General features: G+C 46.1%; 1 protein-coding gene across 2 annotated transcripts in view; it reads left to right on the top strand.

The window, feature by feature from the left end:
* The first annotated feature begins 4,292 nt into the window (after window positions 1-4,292).
* Window positions 4,293-21,569, top strand: part of DRAM1 (DNA damage regulated autophagy modulator 1) — a 38,644-nt gene continuing 21,367 nt past the window's right edge. For both annotated transcript variants that reach the window (XR_014781768.1, XM_084795308.1), the window contains exons 1-2: window positions 4,293-4,607; window positions 16,758-16,825. Coding sequence is in view for 1 of the 2 variants with exons in the window: in XM_084795308.1 (XP_084651434.1) it covers window positions 4,477-4,607; window positions 16,758-16,825 (199 nt within the window). In the remaining variant the exon portion in view is untranslated. The remainder of the gene's footprint in view (window positions 4,608-16,757; window positions 16,826-21,569) is intronic.

Genomic DNA, 21,569 nt, shown 5'->3' with positions numbered 1-21,569 from the left:
TCTTTCTGTCTTTCTTTCTCCTTCTTCTTCTTCTTCTTCTTCTTCTTCGTTTTTTTTTGAGAAACGGTTTCTCTGTGTAGCCTTGCTGTCCTCGACTGCTTTGTAGACCAGGCTGGCCTCGAACTCACAGCGATCCACCTGCCTCCTGAGTGCTGGGATTAAAGGCATGTGCCACCACACTCGGCTTGTTTTCTTTTTGTTTTTCCTTCTTTTTCTTTTTTCTTTTTTGAGATAGGGTTTCTCTGTGTAGCCCTGGCTGTCCTGGAACTCACTCTGTAGACCAGCCTGACCTTGAACTCAGAGACCCACCTGCCTCTGTCTCCTCAATGCTGAGATTAAAGTTGTGCGCCACCACACCCTGTCAGTACATCCCTTTTTAATTTTTACTATTATTTAGTTCCAAATAAATTTATTTTGTTTCTTTTGCAAATTTGCATGATTCTTTAATCTTTTTTGTTTTGTTTTTTTTTTTTTTTTTGGGACAGGGTTTATCTGTGTAGCCTTGGCTGTCCTAGACTCACTTTGTAGAACACGCTGGCCTCGAACTCACAGACATCTGCCTGCCTCTGCCCCCCAAATGCTGGAATTACAGGTATGTGCCACCACCCGACGGGTGAGTAATTTTTTTTTTGGTTTTTTGAGACAGGGTTTCTCTGTGTAGCCTCGGCTGTCCTGGACTCCCTTTGTAGACTAGGCTGGCCTCGAACTCAGGTCAATCCACCTGCCTCTACCTCCCGAGTGCTGGGATTAAAGGCGTGCGCCACCACGCCCGGCGTGAGTAATTTTTTAAAACTTTCCTCCATGAACCTGGAAACACCCGTTCCCAACCCCAAGCCTCTTTTCCTAAGGTCAGGGACTTTGTACTCCAAGATGGCTGCCAGAGTCCATTGTAAGACAGCACCCCCAAAACAGCATTTTTTATAGAGATTGTGAAATGCTTCTTATTTCACTCATGGGCCCAAATCAAGTCAAATAGCATCAGAACTGCTAGGGAGGCTAAGATCTAGTGGTCCTCTGGAGAGGTGAAAAGTAAGTAAAGATTCTATCACTGAAAAGGGGAAATTAGAAACTTCAGTGGGTAACAAGTAAATTAATACAGCTAAATAAGCAATCACCGACTTTAAAAGGGAGTAGAGGTTAAACCTTAAAGCCAGCAGTCTGTAGTTCCAATGGAAATGGAAGTGACATTTGACCGACACACCCATGCTAATGGAGGTGAGTTAGGGTGTTTACAGAGTTTAAGATGCTTGTTTGCTCTTTTGGCAGGGATCTAACTGTTGGGAATATAACTGAAATGTTCAAAGTCAAAATATCTCATGCCATTTTAAATACAGCAGTAAGAGAGGGACGCCCTGCCACACATCTGTAAAACTAGTTCTTGGGAAGATCTCTCAGAGCTGTTTGACACCATATGCTGTACACACACACACACACACACACACACACACACACACACACACACACGGTTGTTATGGTTATATACCTATGTGGACATCCAGCTTGCCATAACTGCTGTCACGTGGGTAATGACTGCTATCTTGCCTGCTAGGTGGGCATGGCATGCATTCTGTTTAGTTTGGTTTCTCTCGCTGTGATAAAATAGTGACCAAAGCCAACTTGAGGAGGAAAAGGGGCTTCATCACAGAGGTCAGTCATGTTCTAGATATTTCCTAATAGTATTAAGTTGGCAACTGAAATGAACCATTATGCCGGCAATCCTATTTAAGAAATATATAGGTGCCGAGTATGGTGGCCCAAGCCTTTAATCCCAGCACCTGGGAGGCAGAGGCAGGTGCATCCCTGTGAGTTCGAGGACAGCCTGGTCTACAAAGCGAATCCAGGACAGCCAGGGCTACACAGTGAAATCCTGTCTCGAAAAACAAAAAACAAAGAACAAAAAACAAAAAAAGAAAAGAAAAGAAAAAAAAGAAATACATATACAAATGTATTCATTGTGATTAACAAAATGGATGACTGGTAAATAGTCTACATTTGTCCTTGAGTGTACACCTTTACCTTGTAATAAACTTCATCCATATTCCTTAAAACAGCAGCATCAGCCAATATTGTTGCCACCATGGTCAGACTATTCCTTATATTCAATATTTGAAGTGATTAGCAAGCTGGCTGTGGTGGTACATACCTGTAATCTCAGCATTCTTGAGGCTCAGGATTTTAAGGTTTGAGGCTAGCCTAGGCTACATGGAGAAACCCTGACTCAAAGACAAGCAAAAAATAAGAGAAAAGCCCCTAAACAACAGAAATAGTACTCAAATTGGAGTTTGTAGAGAATTTTGGTTTTTGGTTTTTTGAGACAGGGTTTCTCTGTGTAGCCTTGGCTGTCCTGGAACTCTACCAGGCTGGCCTCGAACTCACAGAGAGTCACCTGCCTCTGCCTCCTGAGTGCTGGGATTAAAGATGTGCACCACCACACCTGGCTTGTGTGTGTGTGTGTGTGTGAATGTGTGTGTGGGGGTATCACAGCACGTGTGTGGAAGTCTAAGACAGCTTGAGGCAGTCATGTCTGGCCTTCCATTCTGTGGGTCCATGGACTGGAACTGAGGTCATCAGCTTGGCAAGCAAGCACCTTTACTCTCTGAGCCATCAGAGGGTCCGGGTTTCTATAACCTTGAAGTCACCAAGGGACTGGTGCTCTGGAAGATACAGTGAGTTCTGGCTGAAGAGTTATAAACAGGTCCAGAGAGTCTCTCAGAAGTCATGACTGAGTGATATTTGAGACAGGATCTCTGTAGCCCAGGTGTGTCTAGAGCTCAGTGTAGCCTCGACTGGTTCTGAGCTCTTGGCTCTCCTGCTCAGCCTTCCAGCTACTGAGACTGCAGATGTGAACTCCACATCTGGCTAAAACCAAATCATCCCTTGCCTTTCTTTTCTTTTCTTTTTTTAAATTGTCTTAAAAGTCTTAAAGAAACAAGCATTTTCAGTCTGTATATTTATGCTATTTCCTTGGCCTGACAAGGAAGTCTCTCTCTTTTTCTCTGGTTAATTATTTCCTTTTGGAGTTGGGTTATGTGGCATGGTGCTGGCTGGAGGTCCTGTATTCATGCCCAGATTTCCTCTGGAAAATTCTGTTGTCTCAAGACCTCTCTTGACTTTCATCTGAGTCCTGGTTTTAGGTCCCCAGTTCTGATCTGGTTTATTTCACTTTAAAAAAAAAGATTATTTATTTGTTATGTATACGTGTTCTGCCTGCGTGTAACACCTGTGCACCAGGAGACACCAGATCACATTGTAATAGTTGTGAGCCACCATGTGGTTGCTGGGAATTGAACTCAGGACCTCTGGAAGACCAGCCAGTGCTCTTAACCTCTGAGCCATCTCTCCAGCCCTTATTTCACTTTTTAAATCCTGTTCTACCCAGCCAGTATATCTAATTCTGATGGTGCTCTTTAAGCCCTGTAGGCTGTGCCCTAGCACAGTGTGGCACTCAAGACACGTTTGTGTCGCTGATATGTACCCATATTAGGTCATTTATGGCCCAAAGTGGGGCTTAGAATCCCCAAACTATAGCTCAGATCCCAAAGGGCTGGCCTGTGCTTCAGCTTTGGTGGAGTCTGCGATGGGTCTGGTCATCTTGTCTTACAGCTAGGAAAGAAATACTCCGAATAGAACCGTGGGTAGTAACCTGGGCAGTCTAGGCTGGTCCACTGGATCCAACTCTTCCTGGAACTTGCCATGCTGAGGGACTGAACCAGTGCTAGGCAAGTGCTCTACCGCCGAGCTACATCTCCAGCCCTTTAGAGACCGTCTCAATAAGCTGCCCAGGCAGGCCTTGAACTTTTGATTCTGGTGCCTCAGCCTCCTTAGTAACCAAGCCACGGCAGACAGACCTGTACTATCAAGCTTATGCGATTTTGGTTTCTCGGTGCTGATCACTCAGGCATATGTCACATCCATGGCCAGTGTCACAAACATCACTGAACCCCTGCATCCACTGCGTGTGACCTGATTGGGTGGGCATCACTGGTGGGCAGCCCCAGGGGGTGCTGGAAAGAGGCTCAGGGGTAACCTCCTCCCCTCCCCGCCTGAGGGAATGAGTTGCTGGGAATCAGGCTAACCCAGCAAGGCTTGCGCAAGAGCTGGCCAGCCTCGCGGGCTCCGGCGTCTCCCGCTGCACCCCAAGCAAAAGCTGTCCCAAGCAAAATCGAAAGGAAGCCGAGCGGTCCTGCGTGGCGTGGGCGGGGAGGTGGCCTCGCGCTCGGGACCAGGCTGTGGCTTTATGACTTCACCGGTTTCGCAACAAGCCAGGACGGCCCGAGCCCCACCCACCCAGCTGCCTGTCTGCACTCCGCCCTCTGGCTTGTGAGCGTTTCCCTCCCTCCGGGGCTGGGCCTGCCTGGGCTGTCCCGGAGCCACCTTCCTGCCGCGCGCACGTTAGCTGTGTCGTGGCCACCGCCTCCAGGCAGCCCGCAGCAAGCCAGCTTCGCAGCCCTACAAGCGCAGAGCCCTCTCACCGCGATGCTGTGCTTCCTCAGGGGAATGGCCTTCGTCCCCTTCCTGCTGGTGACTTGGTCCTCCGCAGCCTTCATCATCTCCTACGTGGTCGCGGTGCTCTCTGGCCACGTCAATCCCTTTCTCCCCTACATCAGGTGAGAGGCAAGCAGGGGCGTCAGGGACGAGGGGAACAGATCGAGTGCATGGGACAGTGATACCGAGAAGGAGGGAAGGCGTCCAGGCTAGACAGAGTATGGTCTTCTTGAGGTGGGGGCAAGGTGTGACAATGAGAGATTATCTCTGTCATCCCTGGCATGTATAGAGAGGCTTGGAGCACGTGTCGGTTCTGCCTTTATAAGAAACAGTGCAGAGAGCAGCATTAGGGGGGCCGCCAGACAGCCTGTAGCACTTTTAGACCTGAAGTATGGGATAAAATCTTGGGACAAGCCTTCTTTGGTGACACTGAGACAAGGAGAGTTCCTAATGGATGCCAACCATGTGCCAAACTGCTCACCCGTTTCCCTTCCACTTCCCAACAACTACTGGCTCCACTCCTTCCCTCTGTCTTCCTTCTGTCTCTAAAACTACATCTCACGACCTAGCCTTGGCTGGCTTGAACTTGTAGGCTGGCCTCGAACTCACTGCTTCCCTAGTGCAGGGAGTAAAGGCCTTCACCACTACAGTGGGATGCACTCCTCAATAGCTAAGATTATTTTCTATGAAAAACAAACAAAAAACAGTGGATGTTTAAACTGGGCACGGTGGCACACGCCTTTAATCCCAGCACTCTGGAGTTCAAGGCCAGCCTGGTCTACAAAGTGAGTCCAGGACAGCCAAGGCTACACAGAGACACAGAGAAATCCAATCTTGAAAAACCACACACACTGGAATGGAGAGATGGCTCAGCGGTTAAGAGCACTGACTGCTCTTCCAGAGGTCCTGAGTTCAATTCCCAGTGACCACATGGTGGCTCACAACTGTCTGTAATGTGATCTGATGCCTGTCTCTGGCCTGCAAATATATATGCAGGCAGAGCATAGTAATAAATAAATAAATCTATAAAAATAAAAAAAAGGAAAAACCACTCACACACCACACACACACACACACACACACACACACACACACACACACACCCCAGAAAGAAAAAGAAAGAAGGAAAGAAAGAAAAAAATGGAGGTTTAAACCAATGAAGATACATCAGTAGGGCATTAGTGTGAAAGCTACCAAAAGACAATAACAGAATTCACATCCCAGTTGGGTTGCCTTGTGTCAACAGCAGGAGCTGCTACCAGAGCCTCAGGAGTCAAATTTAGAATGGACCCGCCTCAGACTCCTCTGGACCTGGTGTGTCTAAAGTCAGAGCCTTCAAGCTGTCAAAAACTGACATTTCTTGGGCTGTTTTTACTACTTTCTGTTTCCTACTTAATCTCTGCCCTTCCCAGGGTCACTTTATTCATGGCAGAGACAACAGCTTGATCCTCTTTAATGTCTATGTAGAGATAGGGGTAGCTGTGTCCTTTGAGGAAGACTTTTTAACAGCTGGCTTCTCGTCCCTGAAAACACCTTGAGACATGGTTTTTCAGGGCACACCTCAGTCCCAGGGGCCAGCATCTGTCTCACTTCTCTCCTGTCTGAATCAAGATACACTCCCTGTTACCCTTGCCTACCCTCACGAGAAGATAATAGCTGTGGTTTTCTCTGCATCTGAGGATCGTCCCCAGCTAGTAGGTGATACGGATTGACCAGGCTGTCAAGAGGCAAGGCTGGGATCTTTTGTGTCTGATGTGGTTATGATTGGCTTTACCTTAAAGTGACCCGCAGATGGGAGATAACCCAACTGGAGCAACACGTGTGAGAGGCTAAAATCACAGACACTCCAAGGAAGGGGCTTACACATTAACGAGGAAGGCTTTGAAGAGGACTGAAGTATGCGACTTCCGCGTCACAGGACGGGACCCCTCATGGCTAGGAACCATAAGCCAAGACAAACACACGATTGCCCAAGCGTGCGTGGGGCTTGGGGTTGTCTGTGTACTCTCTTTCTAGGAGTGGAGGCACTGGACTGTCTCTTAAGCCTCTGACATAAGGGCCAGACGCTGGCGCTGGCTGTAAGCTACACATTGGGAAGTGATGTGGGGTCAGTGGTGAGCGCCTTTAGTCCCAGCACTCTGGAGGCAGAGGCAGGTGGATGTCTTTGAGTTCCAGGACAAACTGGTCTACAGAGGGAGTTCCAGGACAGCCAGGACACCCTGTATCAAAACAAAACAATCAAAAAATCATCTGCCCTCTCAGTTTACGATTTATCTCAGTGGATCTCTTCCCCTCCCCCTCTTCTTCCCTCTCCTCCTTTCCCCTCCCCTCTCTCCCACCCTTTTTCTTTTTTGAATCTGGCCATCCCCGCCCCACCCTTTCTCTCCCCCCCCCCCCCCCCAGCCCATGCTGGTGTCTCCATCCTCTTGACTCAAGCCCCCCAAGAAGCTGGGGTGAAAAGCCGTCGTCCAACTCCTGAGTCCGTCCTCTTCATTTTTGTTGTTGCTTTTGGTGCTGGGGCTGGAACCTTGCAACACACAGCAAGCGCTCTCGCTAGGCGATGCCTGGAGCCCTCCTTCCTATGTTGAAGACACATGTACACCTCTTCACAGTTATCACACTGGCTGCCTAGATTTTTCTACTTTCTTTATGTGTCATCTTAGCAAAGCTTGGCCTTTTTTTTTCTTTTTTGAGACAAGGTTTCTCTGTGTAGCCCTGGCTATCCTGGACTTGCTTTGTAGACCAGGCTGGCCTCAAACTCACAGGTGGCCTCTGTCTCCCTGAGTGCTGGGACTACGGGTGTGTGCCACCACATCTGGCTAGCAAAACTTGTCCTAATAATTTCTGAAAGGGTAGCTCAAGATTTAAAATTATGCGGGGCGGCGGTGGCACACTCCTTTAATCCCAACTCTTGGGGGCGGGGGCAGAGGCAGGAGGATCTCTGTGAGTTCGAGGCCAGGCTGGTCTACAAAGTTAGTCCAGGACAGCCAAGGCTACACAGAGAAACCCTGTCTCAAGAAAAAAAAAATTTTTTTTTAAATTACACCCTACTACTCTTGGGTTCCTATAAGCAGTCTGTGTAGTGCATGTGTATATTTGTGCACACATGCGTTCCAAGGCATACAAGTAGACACAAGAGGAGTCAGTTGGTTGAAGTCAGTTCTCTACTTGTGCTGTGTGGCTTCCGGGGTTCAAACTCAGACTTGTCAGGAAGTGTTTTGGCCCACTGAAACATCTTGGAGGCCTTGTGCTTGCCGTTTTAATATGCCCGGTTCACACATGTGGTTTAAGGGCCTGTGGGTCTCCAAGGTGTTTCTTCCGGCTACTGAGTGGCGACCACAGCTGTGGTCCTATTGCTTGAAGGTGTCAGAGGTCACCCCCATGCGCTGTCCCAGTGCATTACTCACCCTAACACCCACTGCCTTCTAGGGAATCAGGAATCTAAGAGCCATGAAAGCTCTGAAAGTGGGATGGAGGCCAGCGGTGAGAGTGACTGCCTAGGTCTACAAAGCGAGTCCAGGACAGCCAGGACTACACAGAGAAACCCTGTCTCAAAACAACAACAACAACAACAATAACAGTGACTGCCTAGTATATTCAAGCTCCCATGTTTGCTTGTTGTTTTTAAAGATTTATTTATTTATTTCTTATGTAGCTGAGTGTTCTGCCTGCATGTACACCTGCAGGCCAGAAGAGGGCATCAGATCCTGTTATAGAGGGTTGTGAGCCACCATGTGGTCGCTGGGAATTGAACTCAGGACCTCTGGAAGAGCAGACAGTGCTCTTAACCGATGAACCAGTCCCACTAGTCTCCAGTCCCCCCACTTGCTCTGATTCCCAGCTCAACATAAATACACGTGGACACCACCCACCCACCTACCCCCGCGCCACAGCCACAGTCTGTTTACCCAGGTCATGGTGGATCTCTGTAGGGCAAGACCAGTCAGTCAGGCATTTGATGCTCAGTCCCTCACGATGAGTTCCCTTCACTGTTGGGCCATTTTGGTGGTGGTCTGGTATTTTTAGCACATTTATGAAGTAAGAGGGGAAACTGCTTTCCAGGGTGACCTTAAAGTTAGCTTCCTTATCAGATGACTTCTCTTTGTGATACTGTGGGCTTTTCTTTCTTTCTTTCTTTCTTTCTTTCTTTCTTTCTTTCTTCCTTTCTTTCTTTCTTTCCTTTTGTTTGTCTTTTGAAATCAAGTCTCAAGTAGTTCAAGGTGGCTTCAAACTGGATATGAAGCCAAGGATGATTTTGAACAGTTTACCTTCCTGCCCCCTCTCAAGTGCTTGGATTAATAGGCCTCCTTTTTCTTTGATATGTTGCTTAGATGTTCAGATGATTCTGAGACATGGAATGATACTCAAATTCACACATAGAAATCATTCCAATTGGAATTCACTGATGCTGTTTTTCATTTGTTAACACTGTTCTTGAGGTTTGGGGCAGGGAGGGGGTAGGGGTGGGGGCCAGGACAGACCATAGATTGCTCCTGGGAATGTAAATTAATTGTAAATTTTCTGAGTCCAGCCTGGTCTACAAAGTGAGGCCAGGGCTACACAGAGAAACCTTGTCTCGAAAAGCCAAAAAAAAAAAAATTTTTTTTTTCATGTGAATGGGTGTTTTGCCTGCATGTACGTATGTCTGTGCATCATGTGCGTGCCTGGTGCCCCAGGATGCTGGAGAGAGATGTCTGATTGGAGTTAACAGGTGGTTGTGAGCAGGCCTATGTGTGCTGAGAGCCAAACACCTGGCCTTCTGAAAGAGCAGTGTTTTTAATCATTGAACCCTTCTCCCCTGCCCTTGATTTTAAATTTATGGAGGGACTTTAGCGTGGTGGTGCACACCTTTAATCCCAGCACTCGGGAGGCAGAGGCAGGTGGATCACTGTGAGTTTGAGGCCAGCCTGGTCTACAGATGGGGTTCAGGACAGCCAAAGCCACACAGAGAAGCCTTGTCTCAAAAAACCAAAAAAAAAAAAAATTTTTTTTTTTATGAAAGTAATAACACATCGTGGGATGTAACAGTTGCCTCTTTTTTTTTTTTTAAAGTATCCTGTAGGTTTGCCTGCCTATGTGCTGCCTGTAAGGTAGTTCACAGTGTTGTTTGTAGTTAGTCATTTAGTTATTTGCTGTGTATGGTAGGGAGAAATCTCAAGCTCAGACTGTGTGGCAAGGTCTCTCCCATCGAGCCACAGCACTGTTTTCAGGAAGCTTGGAAACCGTCTAAATAGCCATGGCAAAGAACTTGCTAGAAAAATAGATTAGCCAAAGAGTGCAATAAAGGGCTGTGTGGGATCCTCTATTTGAAGCGCTGCGTCCCTATGGCTGAATCTCCAGGATACATTATTACATGGAGAAAAAGCAAGATGCAGGACAGAGCTTGCTTTTTCAGTTTTTCGAAATAGGGTTTCTCTGTGTAGCCCTGGCTGTCCTGGACTCACTTTGTAGACCAAGTTGGCCTCAAACTCACAGAGATCTGCCAGCTTTTGCTGTTTTTCCAGTGATCCTGAATTAAATTCCCAGCAACCACATGGTGGTTCACAGCCATTTATAATGAGATGTGGTGCCCTCTTCTGGCATTCAGAAGGAACACTGTATACATTGAGGGGGGTGGGGCAGAGAGAGAGGAGAGAAGCAGAGGCAGGTGGATCGCTGTGAGTTCAAGGCCAGCCTAATCTACAAAGGGACAGCCAGGGCTACACAGAGAAACCCTGTCTCGAAAAACCAAAAAAAAAAAAAAAACCAACAAAAACAACAACAACAACAAAAAAAGCAAATGGTGCCTGGCGGTGCCACCTCTGCACACAGCATATGCTCATAGCCTGCCTTTGCCTCTCGTGCGCTGGGATTAAAGCCATGCGCCACCATGCCCCGCTCGTGTTTTCAATATTTTGAATAGGCTCTCTATCCTATGGCAAAATTAAAAACATGGACTCAGATGCCTGGTACATGTAAGAAGTTGGAGTACTAAGTGGTAGCCTTCCCCCAAAAGTGGTATTTGTGTGTGTGTGTGTGGTGTGTGTGTGTTTGTGTGTGTGCATCATGCACCCATTAATGCCAGGGCATCAAACACAAGAACAAATAAAAGCCAACCTCATGCAGGGTGTGGTGGTGCATGCCTTTAATCCCAGCACTCGGGAGGCAGAGGCAGGCGGATCGCTGTGAGTTCGAGGCCAGCCTGGTCTACAAAGCAAGTCCAGGACAGCCAAGGCTACACAGAGAAACCCTGTCTCAAAAAACCAAAAAAAAAAAAAAAAAAAAAAAAAAAAAAAAAAAAAAAAGGAAAATTCTTTTAAAAGTAACTTGCCCAAAGCTGCATAAGTGGGAAACCAGCCAGGCGGAACATCTAGAACTATCTAATTTCAATGAACACAGCCCACTCTGTGTTACATTTCCTTAAGCATTTCCCCATTCACGTGCGAGCATAGTGTCCTACGCTGGCCGTCGTTGGGGTGGAGGGGGGGGGTGTCTTGCAGCCATCGTTGAGGAGTTTGGCTGACTACCATGGTTCTTTAACGAGTTCTTGAGAGACCAAAAGGTGAAGAGGACTTCGGAGTGTAGCTCTCTTGTTTTCAAGTTGAGATTGCTAACTTAGGCTTGCAAGTTAACAGTCAACCCAATCCTCGACCTGGCAGGGCGTTTTGTCTCTTTAGAAGGAGACAGAATTCTTGTTAATTCCCCAGGCTGACCTTGAACTCCTGACCCTGCTGCTTTGGGCTCCTCAGGTTGGGATCTGCAGGCATGTACTGTCATACACAGTCACCCAGTGCCTTTATTTTTATATTTGTTTGCTTACTTATTGTATATGTTGCATATTCAAGTGAATGAGGTGCGTATGAACCTAAAGGCCTTCTTCCATTGAGACATGGTCTCTCACTGAACCTGGCGTTCTATTACATCTTTTTTTGTTTGTTTGTTTGAGACAGGGTCTCTCTGTGTAGCCTTGGCTGTTCTGGACTTGCTTTGTAGACCAGGCTGGCCTCAAACTCACGGCGATCCAGCCTGCCTCTGCCTCCTGAGTGCTGGGATTAGAGGCGTGTGCCACCACGTCTGCTCTAAAATGTTACGTCTTGTGCTCAGCATCTACAGCACCCCCCTGCCCCCGCCCCCATAGGTCATACCCCTGGCCTCAGGGATGGGAAATCTCACATATCTGGTGACAAGGACCATCATTTGACCACGCTTGGGGAAAGTTATGCACTATCAGGCACGTGTTGTTTGTACTGTTCCAGTATTAAGTGATTATTCTCTGTCTTGGCAAAGATTTAGTTTGGAGAGTGCTCCTCACATTTCTTGGAAATTTCTAAAGTTGGCTTAATTTACATAAATGTAAACTCAGGAAATGAGGTCCAAATTGATTTCCCAGGAACAACTAGTTTTGAAATCAGTGTGTATGATGGCTTCAACAATTCCTAAACCTCCCGGGCAGTGGTGGCACACACCTTTAATCCTAGCACTTGGGAGGCAGAGGCAGGTGGATCCTTGTGAGTTCGAGGCCAGCCTGGTCTACAAGGCAAGTCCAGGACAGCCAAGGCTACGCAGAGAAATCCTGTCTTGAAAAAACAAAAAAAACACAACAACAACAAACCTCCCCCCACCCCCAAAAAACTAAACAATTTATTTTCTTTCTTTTTTTTTAAGATTTATTTATTTATTATATAGTATCTGCCCAAATGTGTGCCTGCATACCAGAAGAGGGCATCAGATTTCATTATAGATAGTTGTGAGCCACTATGTGGTTGCTGGGAATTGAACTCAGGACCTTTGGAAGAACAGCTAGTGCTCTTAACCTCTGAGCCAATTCTCTAGCCTCTAAAACTAAACAATTTCTAAACCAAGGGCCAATGAAGCATTGCTCTCTCTCACCCAACTGCTGCTGTAAATGCCTCCTTAATAAAGCCAGTGAAGTGGGTGGGATCAGGGCAGGGCCAAGCACTCTAGGAAAAATGTACAGTGATGTGCTGGGACCAAGGTGGAACACTTTCAGCTAGGTTGGAAAGCACCTGGTTTTGCCCCCTCACCTTCCCCAGTTTCTTGAATCAGGCACCCAGATATACCTATGTCAAACAGATACATCCCTTGGCATCTGTGAAGGACTGGTTCCTGGACACCCTAGGGATAAAAAAAAATCTGAGGATACTGAAGTAAGTGGCTGCTCGAATGTGTAATGCAAAACGGCATAGGGTTGCACATGATCCTGCACATCCTCCTGTAATCGTTAGGTCATCTTTAGATTACTTAAGCTACAAAGTAAATACTATGAAAACAGTTGTTGAACAGTAGTGTTCAGGGGATAATGACAAGGCAATAAAAATGTGTTTTGGATTCTCCTCCTCCTCCTCCTCCTCCTTCTTCGAGAGGGTTTCTCTGTGTAGCCTTGACTGTCCTGGACTCACTTTGTAGACCAGGCTGGCCTCGAACTCACAGTAGCGATCCACCTTCCTCTGCCTCCTGAGTGCTGGGATTAAAGGCGTGCGCCACCACTCCTGGCCCATGATTTGGATTCTTGCTTTGTTGAATCCATGCATATCTATGCTGGCATACATACGGATGGGCAACTGCTCTCCCTGTGACCTTGTGTGATGCTATCATTTAGTTTGAGCTTAAACAAGAAATAACAAGAGGGTCCCCTGTAAGTTTTCTTGACTGCCCCTCGCTGTTGCAGTCACTGTATTTCCACATCATGTGGAAGGTATTACTCACCGTTTACCTGCCATGTAACATGTCATACCAGAGACTTGACAGATTCATGAAGAGTTCTTTCCTTTTTAAAAATTAAAAATTTTTATTTTAGACAGGGTATTGTTATGCAGCTGTGGCTGGCCTGAAACTCACAGAGATCCACCTGCCTGTGCCTCCTGAGTGCTAGGGTTAAAGGCGTGCATCACTACACCCAGCATGAAGATATTTTTTCATTGATAATAAGAATAAGAACTTTAGGCCGGGTGTGGTGGTGCACGCCTTCAATCCCAGCACACAGGAGGCAGAGGCAGGTGGATCACTGAGTTCAAGGCCAGCCTGGTCTACAAAGTGAGTCCAAGGCAGCCAAGTCTACACAGAGCAACCCTGTCTCAACAAACAAACAAACAAACAAAAAACAAAACAAAACAACCCCCCCCCACAAAACCATGTCTGGTGGATAGTTAATGTTCAATAAGTAATATAAGTAATATATATTAGGTCTTTTTTTTTTTCAAGTTCTTGCTATTTAGCTCAAGCTGGCCTTGAACTCATAGCTTGTCTAAGCCTCCGAAGTGCTAGGATTACAGGTGTGTGTCTGCCAAGTCTTGACTAGTCTTTCTGGGGGTGGGGAGTGAAAGTGGTTCATTCAATAAACACATCTGTAAATAAATGTTATTTACAGAGTGCCTTATGTCCTGCCTAGAGCGAATTGTTTGTTTGTTCATCTATTTTTTTATTGCCCAATTGAGACCTTCACATTAACCACACACTCCACCCATGGGCCACATCATACTTAATGGTTTGAAATACATAAACAGGAATAAAATGCCACTCTAAACTTCTGAGCTTTTAGGTCACATGTTCGATGCCATAAAGACTGTGTATACATAGAGGCTTTTGACATGCCTTGGTCTGCCATCGATAGACGATTGCCCAAGTCTAGTTGTTTTCTCACGACCTTTCAGAATGCTTTTAACTCCCAACCACATACTTTCCTGAAGATCATCAACCCATTATACTGTTTCTTTCCCTTTCTAAACACACACACACACTCACATACAGACACAAACATACATACACACAGACACACAGACACACACACACACACACACACACAGACACACACACACTGCCTTAGCTCCTGTCCCATGTAGGTGGTGGATGAGTGCCAAGCACTGCGAGGTTCCTCACTGGTGGTTGATTTTTTTTATACCCTAAGGTGGAGACAGGTGGGAAGGCGTGACGTTCTTTCACCCCTAATCATCTGGGAAACCTGCTGCCCTAGGGCTCAGACTGTCTCTGACTTTATTCTGTTCCTGGTTCTCATCTCTTCCCCTGGCCCACTCCGCCCTGGGCTGGAAAGCACGCTCTGCGCCTGGGTAGCTTTTTGCAGCTCTCCTTGAGTGTAGGAATTGTAGGAACTGGGGAGTTGGGATATTTCCTCCTTATCAGGCTCCCACAGTGAGATGGAAACAGCAGGGAGTCTAGGTGCTAGTTAGGAGCCACCCAGCCTTCTTACATCCCCTTTAAACGTTAAATGTTGGCAAAGCTCAGAGGTTCCTGCTTTCTGCTTGCAGAGGCAGGCTTCTTGTGGAATTTTCCACATGGCTGGCAGTGTGGCTTTTCAATGGGATCCATTTTCAACATATACATTTCAGAGCTATTTTTAAAAGTGGGTGTACTCCGAACCAGTGCGGGTTGTTTCATGTTCGGATCACCTTTTCCCAACATTGATAAACCAGAAAGGTAGCCTGTGGGCAGCCAGGCATTTTGTAAGCTGGCACTAATGAAACGAAAAGAGAACATGCCATATACTTTCTCCGACTGGAGCTGCATGCTAGGCACTGTGATACTGAGCCCTGCTCCCAGGCCTTAGCACTGCTTTCTGAGCCATCTCAGTAACTGACAGACTACACCTAAGATTCCTTTTTTTTCCCTCTTGGCCTGAAGGTTGCTTGCAGTTGAGGACAAGTATGAATGAAGCTCCCTTCAAGTGGGGTTTTTTCAGAAGTACTTAGACATGATCAAAAATTATCACTCAGCTCTTATTATTATATTGTGCATAAATCTAGTCATTAAAGATTAAAATGACACATTTATATGCACTTATTGTCTCAATCAGAATTTTCTTTTTTTTTTTTAATCTTTGTTTTTGGGTTTTTTGAGACAGGGTTTCTCTGTGTAACCTTGGCTGTCCTGAACTCATTTTGCAGACCAGGCTGGCCTTGAGCTCACAGCTATCCGCCTGCCTCTGCCTCCCAAGTGCTGAGATTAAAGGCGTGTGCCACCACGCCCGGCTTCAATCAGAATTTTCAAGCACATTTTTTCAGTGGCTTTTATTTTCAAAATCACCACACTCAATTCTTCAGTGAGAACCAACACATACTGCGCTTCTCGAGTCGGGTTGTTTGGGAAACAATCATGCTTTTTGATGTAAACACCTTCTAGCTTTTATTGGTGTGTACAGAGGGTCTTCATGTATGTGTGAGCACAGGTGTGGGTGCCTGCCTGTGTGTACACTTACTTGTGGAGGACAAACTCATAAATTCAATCGCTCATGGCAAGATCTTTTTTTTTTCCCCCCCCCCCGAGACAGGGTTTCTCTGTGTAGCCTTGGTTGTCCTGGACTCACTCTGTAGTCCATGGCAAGATCTTTGTCTTAGGGTTTTTATTGTTGTGAAGACACCATGACCCTCATAACTCTTATAAAGGAAAACACTTAATTGGAGCTGGCTTACAGTTCAGAGGTTCAGTCCATTATCGGCATGGCGGGAAGCATGGTGGCAAGCGGGTGGACATGGTGCTGGAGAAGGAGCTGAGAGTTCTGCAACTGGATCAGCAGAAAGGAAGAGTAAGCCACTGGGCCTCTGTTGAGTTTCTTAAACCTCAAAGGCCCCCTCCTGTGACACACCTCCTCTTCTGACAAGGCCACGCCTCCTCCAAGGCCACGCCTCCTGATAGGGCCACTCCCCATGAGCCTATGGGGTCCACTTTCTTTTTCTTTTTCCTTTTTCTTTTTTTAAAATTATTTTTATTTTTACTTTTGTTTTTTTTTTTTTTTTCCATTTTCATTCAGATCACACAGTGTCTCACCAATCAGCCAGGCTAGCTGGATAGCTGGTGAGTCCCTTACAAATGTGAGGTACCACACCTAGATTTTCCATGTGGGTGCTGGTGATTGAACTCAAAGCCTCATGCTTTGTGCAACAAGCACTTTACTGATGTAAATGTAAATTTTTTTTTTTTTTGAGACATGGTTTCTCTGTGTCATAGCCTTGGCTACCTGGACTCGCTCTGTAGACCAGGCTGGCCTCGAACTCAAAAAGATCTGCCTGCCTCCACCTCTTGAGTGCTGGTATTATAGGAGTGCGCCACCAAGCCTGGCTAAATCTTTTATGGTAGAAAAATCAATTTTAGGTTTCTTCAGAGCCCAAACAAAAACACTTTAGGATGAATTCAGGTCATACTGTTAAAACTCAATGTCTGAAACCTCAGAAAGAGAAATATAAAACGGACCAGTTATCTGCCCAGGGCTTGGAATTGAGATTCCTTTTGAAATAATTCAGATATTTTATTTTCTCTCTCAGTGACACAGGAACGACACCTCCAGAGAGTGGGATCTTTGGGTTCATGATAAACTTCTCTGCATTTCTTGGTGAGTACGTGGTTATCATAGATGAGGAATTTACAACCTTGAGTGAAATAAAATGCCATCTGTAGTTTGTGTACTTAAAAAAAAAAAGCACAACCTGGGCAGGGTGTGGTGGCACACACTTGTAATCCCAGCACTTGAGGCAGGGGGATCTCTGTGAGTTCTAGGCCAAGCTGGTCTACAAATAGAGGCCAGGGCAGCCAGGGCAATTACACAGAGAAACCATGCCTCGAAAAACTAAACCAAACCAAACCAAAAAAGCACAATCTCTGTTACTAGAAATTTGCAATACTTTGAGAAGCTAAGCCATGTTTTTAAAAATCCACAATTGTGTATAGCCTCCTTTTAGAACTATCCTTACCTAGTAATCTGAGACAGACTTTCTAAAAGGTGTATATATATATATATTTAATTAATTTATTCATATTACATCTCAATTGTTATCCCATCCCTTGTATCCTCCCATTCCTCCTTCCCTCCCATTTCCCCCTTACTCCCCTCCCCTATGACTGTGACTGAGGGGGTCCTCCTCCCTCTGTATCTGCTCATAGGGTATCAAGTCTCTTCTTGGTAGGCTGCTATCCTTCCTCTGAGTGCCACCAGGCCTCCCCATCCAGGGGACATGGTCAAATATGGGGCACCAGAGTTCGTGTGAAAGTCAGACCCCACTCTCCACTCAACTGTGGAAGAAGTACTTTTAAATCCCAAATTTCTGAAATGGAGTTAAATTATTTTTTATTTTATCTAATATTTATTTTTATGCCAGGTGGTGGTGGCACATGCCTTTAATCCAAGCACCATGAGTCAGAGGCTGGTATCTGTCTCTAAGTTCCAGGCCAGCTTAGTTTACAGAGTGAGTTCCAAGATAGGCAGAGCTACACAGGGAAACCTTGTCTCAAGAAACAAAAGTGAAACGAATAAAATTTATTTTTTATTATTTATGTGAGTGTGCATTCACAAATGTACATGTGTCAGTGATTTATTTATTTATTTATTTATTTATTTATTTATTTTTTATTTTTTGGTTTTTCGAGACAGGGTCTCTCTGTGTGTAGCCCTGGCTGTCCTGGACTCACTTTGTAGACCAGGCTGGCCTCGAACTCACAGCGATCCGCCTGCCTCTGCCTCCCGAGTGCTGGGATTAAAGGCGTGCGCCACCACGCCCGGCTGTGATTTATTTTTTTAATGTTCATATGTATATACAAACATGCATGTGGCAGTGGTTTATTTTTTTACTGTTTGTATGTATATACAAACATGCGTGTGTCAGTGACCCTGGGGGCTAGAAGAGGGAGTCTCTTAGAATTAAACATTTGTGAGTCACTTACTGTGGGCACTAGAATCTGAGTCCCCATGAGAGAGCAGCAAACATTCTTTCTCATTAAATAAATTTTTTTAAAAAATTTATTCTCTCTTACAGTACATCCTGACCACAGTTTCCTCTCCCTCCACTCCTCCCAGTCCCATCCCCTGGCCCCAACCTTCCCTTCCCACCTCCTAGATCCACTGCTCCTCCATTTCCCTTCAGAAAAGAGCAGCGCCCCTCCCCCAACCCCAGGGGCATCAACCAAACACAGCATAACAAGATAATAACCAGAAACCGGAAACAATTAGATGTCCTTTAACTGAAGAATGGATAAAGACAATGTGGTCCCATGTCCCCTGGATGGGGAGGCCTGGTGGCACTCAGAGGAAGGATAGCAGGCTACCAAGAAGAGACTTGATACCCTATGAGCATATACAGGGGGAGGAGGTCCCCCTCAGTCACAGTCATAGGAGAGGGGAGTAAGGGGAAAATGGGAGGGAGGGTGGGAGGGAGGAATGGGAAGATACAAAGGATGGGATAACAATTGAGATGTAATATGAATAAATTAATAAAATATATTTTTTAAAAGAGACAATGGCCCATTTAGGCAGTGGAGTATTATACAGCTGTTAAAAATGACACCCTGAAATTTGCAGACAAATCGATGGAACTAGGAAAATAAAAAACAAACATCATCCTGAGTGAGGTAACCCAGACTCAGAAAGACAAAGATGATATGTACTCACGCATGAGAGGATATTATCTGTTAAGTAAAGGTTATCCACAGACCCAGACAGGCGAAGTAACAAGGACAGCTCCAGTCCAGTAGGGGAAGCATGGCTCTGTCTGGGGAGGGGAAAGAGAATAGATTTTGTGGGTGGACTGTGGGCGAGTGGAGACGGCAACTTGGGATGGGAACAGAGGGGCGGAGCGACGACTGTAATGGGGTGGGAGGCGCGATGGGAAAACCTGGTGCACTAGAAACTTCCTTCAATCTATGAGGGTGACCCTAGGGAGGACCCCTAGGAATGGAGGCTACGGACCCTGAACTGGCCATCGTGTGATGGGACTGGGACACCAGCCCAGCCACCAAGCTTTTGACCTGCAACAAGCATTCTTAAATGCTGAGCCATCTCTCTAGCCCAGGAACGGATTTTCAGTATAGTTTAGTTTAAAACAAAACAAAACAAAACAAAACCAACCAACCAAACAAACAAACAAGAGTCATACCTGAGACAAGTTCAAACTACTCTGGTTTTGTCGTCCTCCATTTCTCCTAACTACGCGGCCGGCAGCTCTCAGTCTGTAGAGAGCATCCAAGTCCCCTAACCTGTTTGCTCTTAATTTATGTTCCTAAGGATTGAACCCAGCGCTGGCCATATGCCGATGGTGCATTCTACCAGTGGGCTTCACCCTGGCTCCAAGTGCTTATTTACAACAAGTAGTCCCTAGCCAGGCGGTGGTGGCGCATGCCTTTGATCCCAGCCCTGAGGAGGCAGAGGCAGGCGGATCTCTGTGAGTTCGAGACCAGCCTGGTCTACGGAGCAAGTCTCGGACAGCCAGGACTGTTATACAGAGAAACCCTGAAAAAAAAAAAAGAAAAGAAAAGAAAGAAAGAAAGAAAGAAAACAAAACCCACATTCCCTGAGCCCCACTTAACGTTCTTGATTGATTAGAGGTAGCTCCGGAACATGCTTCTAACCCCAGGTGCTTCCGGGCAAGCTGTCCTCACGGCACATTTTAAGACACTGCCTTATACACTGGATTAGACAAGGCCTTAGCTACAAAAAAAAAAAAAGTTGTTGGAGTTTTTCTGGTTTTGTTTTTGTTTTTTGTTTTTTTTCCAAGACAGGGTTTCTCTGTGTAGCCTTGGCTGTCCTGAACTCACTTTGTTGCCCAGGCTGGCCTCGAACTCACAGCGATCCACCTGACTCCACCTCCCCAGTGCAGGGATTAAAGGCGAGCACCACCATGCCCGGTGTTGTTTGTTTTTTTCAATGACTCAAACGCTGCAGAAGAAATGGATGTAGTGCAATCTCCACGAGCCGAGTAAAGTCCTATCCACGGATTCCAGTTACTGCCACTGATACAAAACTCCCTCTACGACCAGAGGCTGCCGGTGTCAGATGTGCGGCTCTCAGTCCTTCCTTTCTCCTCCAACCAGTGGAACCACGGGGGTGTGTGTGTGGGGTTTCCTATTGCATAACCAAGACTCACTTCCCCCCTCTCCTCTGTAGAGTAGGCCAGGAGGACTTCTGGGAATCCCACTGGGGGAGCCGGCAGCCGTAGAATTTTGTTTGTGCAACTTGGTGGGAAGATTTTCTCGCTCTCTCACTTGTGGGCTCTTCCACCATGCCTTTGGCGGTGAGAGAGGGGAAGGAGGAAGAAACACAGGGCCAGTCAGTTCCAGTGCCTTTTGTGCGTCTTTGAAACCTCAGAAGAGAGAGTAATTGTTTTACTACAATCGATGATAATAAGTTCAGGCTTTTGACTTTAGACAAAGTATATGACATGGCTATATTCACATTTTAAGATCGGGATAAGCAGGGCCAGGCGTGGTGGTGCACGCCTTTAATCCCAGCACTTGAGAGGCGGAGGCAGGCGGATCTCTGTGAGTTCAAGGCCAGCCTGGTCTACAAAGCAAGTCCAGGACAGCCAGGGCTACACAGAGAAATCTTGTCTTCAAAAACAAAACCAAAACAAAAAACAAAAACAAAAAAAGAAAGAAAAAAAAAGATTGGGATAAGCATTCACTTTTAGCTTTTTCCCTTCCAGATAAGGTCTTGCTGTCAGGCCCGTTTACATTTGTTATGTAGCCCAGAGGTTTCATAGAACTTGCAGTTCTCCTTGTAAAGGCTGGGAATACAGCCATGTGTCCCCACACCTCTCTTAGCCTCCTTTTCATTTTTATTTACTCAAGTTTTTACTTTTTAAAATGTTGAGATATAAGATCTCTTTTGAGTTGCCCAGTCTGGCCTTAACTGTGTCAATTCATATAAAGCCCATTTTATCACAGTAAGGGCTGTGTGCCTTTCACATTAAAAGCAAAAACAAAACCAAACAGACCAGAAGAAAATGTGTAATATTTGCAGTAGTAGACAGAATTCTGGTTTGCAGAACGTGTTAACGCCACTGACATTTAAACCCAGGGAGCAAAGGAGAAATCCATTTTTTATTTTATTTTATTTTATTTTTGGTTTTTCGAGACAGAGTTTCTGTGGGTAGCTCTGGCTGTCCTGGACTCACTTTGTAGACCAGGCCGGCCTCGAACTCACAGTGATCTGCCTGCCTTTGCCTCCCCAAGTGCTGGAATTAAAGGCATGTGCCACCACGCCCGGCTGAGAAATCCATTTATAAGAGAGGGGTGAAGTAAAGATAGACTCTCACAAACCGTGTAGAAACCTCCTGAAAATGACAGTGTAGATTTATCTTGCGATGCTT

This window comes from Acomys minous, assembly GCF_964271855.1.
Source record: "Acomys minous genome assembly, chromosome: 9".
Lineage (NCBI taxonomy): Eukaryota > Metazoa > Chordata > Mammalia > Rodentia > Muridae > Acomys > Acomys minous.
Note: the sequence above shows the minus strand (reverse complement) of the source record. Positions and strands in the feature narration are given on the sequence as shown.